The 4,985-nt window shown below is 37.0% G+C and overlaps 1 protein-coding gene across 1 annotated transcript in view; it reads right to left on the bottom strand.

The window, feature by feature from the left end:
• Positions 1-2,898, bottom strand: part of TNFAIP6 (TNF alpha induced protein 6) — a 22,001-nt gene extending 19,103 nt beyond the window's left edge. The window contains exon 1 of the mRNA XM_032286353.1: positions 2,714-2,898. Coding sequence (XP_032142244.1) covers positions 2,714-2,807 — 94 coding nt within the window. The 5' untranslated portion in view covers positions 2,808-2,898. The remainder of the gene's footprint in view (positions 1-2,713) is intronic.
• Positions 2,899-4,985: the final 2,087 nt, after the last annotated feature.

Below are 4,985 nucleotides of genomic sequence, written 5' to 3'. Positions count from 1 at the left end.
TTCCTTTCTTCCTTTCTCTCCTTTCTCTTTCTTTCTCTTTCTTTCTTCCTTTCTCTTTTCTTTCTTTCTTTCTCTTTCTCTCTCTCTCTCTCCCTCTCTCTCCCTCTCTCCCTCTCTTTTTTTTTTTTTTGAGACGGAGTTTCACTCATGTTACCCAGGCTGCAGTGCAATGGCGCGATCTCAGCTCACCGCAACCTCCACCTCCTGGGTTCAGGTCAGCCTCCTGTGTAGCTGGGATTACAGACACGCACCACCATGCCCAGCTAATTTTTTTTTGTATTTTTAGTAGAGACGGGGTTTCACCATGTTGACCAGGATGGTCTCGATCTCTTGACCTCGTGATCCACCCGCCTGGGCCTCCCAAAGTGCTGGGATTACAGGCTTGAGCCACCGCGCCCAGCCTCTCTCTCTATCTTTCTTTCTTTCTTTTTCTTTTTTTTTTTTTTTTTTTTGAGACAGGATCTCATTTTGTCACCCAGGCTGGAGTGCTTTGGTGAGGTCATGGCTCACTGAAACCTCTGCCTCTTGGGCTCAAGTGATCCTCTCACCTCAGCCTCCCGAGTGGCTAGGATTACAGACATGCACCACCACACTCAGTTAATTGCATTTTTTTGTAGAGATAGAGTTTCTCCATATTGTCCAGGCTGGTCTTTTTAATTCCTGGGTTCAAGCAATCTGCCCACCTCAGCCTCCCATAGTGCTAGGATTACAGGTGTGAACCACCACATCCTGCTTTCCTTTCCCTTCTTTTCCAGATTCAACAATAAAAATAATTGCTTATCTGTACATTTTTGATTCTCATGATCCATGTAAAATGATAGTAATCTTTTGTCCTTAACTATTGTTTGTTTTTGTTTTGTTTAAATTATTATTTTAAAAATTAGTTGATACCAGAATTAAAACAAGTCTCAGGGATCCTTTACTTCTACCTTATCATTTTACCAGATTGGAACCACACCCAGAGAATTTAAAGTAAACTTGTCCAACCTGCAGCCTGCCAGGACAGCTTTGAATGTGGCCCAACACAAATTCACAAACTTTCTTTTTTTTTTTTCTTTTATCATATCAACAGACACTTCAGTACTACATAAACTTTCTTAAAGCATTATGAGTTGCCTAAGACAATTCTTCTTCTTCCAGTAGGCCAGGGGAGGCAAAAGATGGGACACCCTAGATTTTAAGTGTCCTGTTCTTATTAGTTGCTAATGGATTTATGCCTTCTAATCCAACTACCTTTCCTTCCTAAATTGTTTCTAATATTATATTGATCCAACCACCTGTAAACATCTGTGCTAAGCTGACTGGTCAATGATTTGCCCTAGATTGAAGCAATTGGCAATTATCCTGACACCCAGATTTGTAGCATACATTAACAGACATTTGAATTTGCTTCTCTCTACCTCTGGGGCAGAACTTCTATTGTCCAGGTTTATATTTTTGTAACATACAATGAGACTTTAAAAGACAACTCCAAATTAGTTGATTATTAGAGAGTTTGATAACATTTCAAAGTTTATCTGCACAGATTTAATTCTTACTAGCTTTACAACATTTAAAAAAAGATCCTGACAAATATGAGCCTATTTCCTACATTTGATTGTATACAACAAAAATAAAGAGATTGGCTCAATCCTCTACTAAATTCCATACCCTGTCTTGGCCAAATGGATCACAATGAAATTAGTTCACTGGCTCAAGCTGAGAAAAATAGGTGGCAAGGCTGTGCACTACAAATTAATGAAATCCGCATGGCTGTAGTTATTACTAGACAGAAACATGCCAAAAGGGAAAATATTCTACAAGTGTGCTGTTTGGCAAGCATAAAACCAAAATCTAGGTTAATTTTGCTGTCTCTTTATTTCTTTATTCTATGCAAGAATCTATCAGTTTTTCCCCAAGAAATTTTTTTTTTGCTAGTAAACACAATAATGAATGTAGAGCAATATCAATTTGTATCATGAGAATTAAAGCAATGTTTAGCATACTATAATATCAGGGGTGTTTGGGGTTTTCTGCATTTTCCTTTTTTGATCTATTGTTTATCTTAACTGTTTGGCCTATGTCATTTCTTACATGTAACAAAACAAAATAGCAAAAGAAACTTTCCTTGTCTGATAAAAGGATCAGAAAAGTATGTATGGATAGTACAAACAAAGAATCAAAGTGGTAAGAATGCATTCAGAAGGAGAAACATTTCTTACTTTTTTCTGTATTGCAAGCTGGCTTTGTCAAAATAGTAAAAAATGTTTGGAAAAAGCTAAGATATAGACTGCAGCTCAGAATACACAAAGCAATTATTATAACATTTTTGTATGCTCCAATTTACCTGTTACGATTCTGAAATCTGATTGCAAATGCAATGACATAAAAACAAAAGACTATATTGGTGTTTCCACCTGGTTAAAGAAATACTCCTCATTGTGCTACTATGTCTGGTTTGAAAAGTTTAAAAGTATATTTTCATATTGAATATAAATATTAACTGCTGTTTTCTACTGAACAATTCACTTTATAAAATGCTATTTTTAAATTTTAGAGGACAAGAGCACTTAAAAAAAAAAGGCATATGTATTCCAAAGGCTATCTTTCCTAAGCATTTTCTTTGAGAACATCAGCCTTGTACAGAATAGAAAAAGTTACTGCTTTAATTTCCTTCTTCATGATTTAAATAATTGGCATTCTCAACAAGAGGTTCATGAGTGAAGTTTCTTACCAAGCCATATGGAGTTATGAAAAATTCCATCTTTGAATCCCCATCCTTGAGCCTCTTCGCATAGCAAGAGAAATAAGTAAATTAAGATGATCATATCGTGAGTTGTAGTGAAGTAACAGCCTGTTAGGGGCTGCTTACAGTAAACTCTCAGAGCAGCGGCTGAAATGTGACTGAAACATCTGGTTTCCACATCTTTTAAATAGTTTTTTTCAACTGTGAGGTCAGCAACTACTCTCCAATGGCATTTTCCACTATAGAGTTACACAATTATCTCAGTGTCTGAAGCAAATCCTCTGACTCATTTGCATTGGCAACCAAAACTAAGAAGATAAAATGATTATCTATGTTTTAAATTAACTTACTAAGAACGGAGTTCATTTATTGTCAGTCACAAACACATTCCTGTTAGAAAGTTTGCATAACTTGATGCAGATTTAGCAGTGACTGAAAGTCAAGCTTCAGTAGGAATTTCAAGATAAATCCTAAATGTCTTATTTGCCATGTCAATTATGGGGTATGGGGTTAAACACTAATCTTTTATTGGTAGCATTGAACTGGCTTTTCCTAAACATCGTCAAGCCTGTATAAAAAATTTAAAGCAAAAGTGTGCACAGTTTCGTGAATCCTAATTTTTCTCCAATGATTTATGACTTCCTTATTCTCTGTTTGCTTTTCTTCTGGGGTGGGGTCTGTTGCAGTCTTTGGTTGTCATGTACAGCAGTGAAATAAATGCATCAGCTCCCAGAAAAGTAATTCATTTGCAGAGTGTCAGGACGTTCCAGCAGCTTTGGGATGTCCTATTATAACACAGTTTTCCCAGACCACAAATTCTTGAAGTGTTGGGAGAAAAGTGGGTAGACTAATAAAGTTAACAAAAATATGTCCCTAGCTTCCCTAGATCATTCTAATGAAGAAGATGATCAAGGTAATAATTAGTAATTATTACAGAAAAGTCACCATGCCTTCAAATATCCCAAACTTTCCTTCTCTTTTGTGTAAAGTCTTTGAGTAACAGATCTGATAATATTCCCACTACCACTGATGCTAATGGCATTTCCTGTTGTTCATTGATAACCATTTATTGGCAACTTTTAATTTAAAAAAAAAAATTGGGCCGGGCGCGGTGGCTCAAGCCTGTAATCCCCGCACTGTGGGAGGCCGAGGCGGGTGGATCACGAGGTCAAGAGATCGAGACCATCCTGGTCAACATGGTGAAACCCCGTCTCTACTAAAAATACAAAAAAAAAAAAAAAAATTGGTCCTGTTTTGTTTCTTAGATTCTCTACTTTTGGTCTCAAATTGCTTCCCATTATAGCATTCATTTCGCCCATGCTTTCTTAGTCCCTCCAGTGATGTTGGAGTTTTTTGAAAAAGCCAACTTATTAGACATGCTCTGGTCTGGAGTTAGCTTTGAATCCCTTAGATGTCTTTGCATTGAACATCTCAGGAATTGTTCTGGTCTCATCTCTTTTTAAAAGAGCAGTTATGGGGATGTAGGCTGAGAGAACAGAATTTATTGGGTGCTCAGTGGAGTATGCATAAAGTTACTAGCATTCAAAATCTTTATTTTGGACCGATGGCACATGAAAGATGAGGGAATTGTATCCAAGTTCACAGATAGGGTTAGTGAATTTAAGTCCGTTGCAAAAGAGAAAGGTATAGTCTAGACCAGGTGGTGTGACTATGAAGAAGATAGGCATGGTTAGTGAGAGCAAGATTCATAGGTAGTTGGAAGGAACAAACCATGATGTTTCTTTGGAAAGTATAATTTTTGAGTATTTTAAGTCTGTGGTTTAGGAAGTAAATATAACTTTACTTGTGCAATGCTACAGTAAGACTTTCTTAAAGCCTTTCCAGTTCTTTGCTTGTCACATCCTCCAGCTGTGCCCTTTCTGCATCTCTCTCAAGCTCCTAATTTCCCCCTAGTTCTAATTTATCAAAAATTACTCTCAGGAAAGGGTTGCAATTAATCTTTACTTAGTCTAGATGACTAAGAACAGATACCCTTCTGTGTTCATTTGCATTTTAATGAAGCTCCAAGCAGAGCTGAGTGTGAATGCTCAACTTGTTTTAACACAAAAATTTAATGAGTTGCTTTGATGAATTAACCCAATCTGGGGTGAGGATTTCTTTCTCCCCTCTCCCAACTTTCATGCAGAATATAAATATTTCCCCTTACCTCGGGATAGTGTCTGAAAAATCTCATCCTCCCTATCATCAAGGAATTAGAGAATAATGCCTAATAATGTGGGTTCTGATTTTGAGGGGCATT

This window comes from Sapajus apella, unplaced genomic scaffold (genome assembly GCF_009761245.1).
Source record: "Sapajus apella isolate SASKATOON/1434 unplaced genomic scaffold, GSC_monkey_1.0 scaffold18, whole genome shotgun sequence".
In the NCBI taxonomy this organism is placed as follows: Eukaryota; Metazoa; Chordata; class Mammalia; order Primates; family Cebidae; genus Sapajus; species Sapajus apella.
Note: the sequence above shows the minus strand (reverse complement) of the source record. Positions and strands in the feature narration are given on the sequence as shown.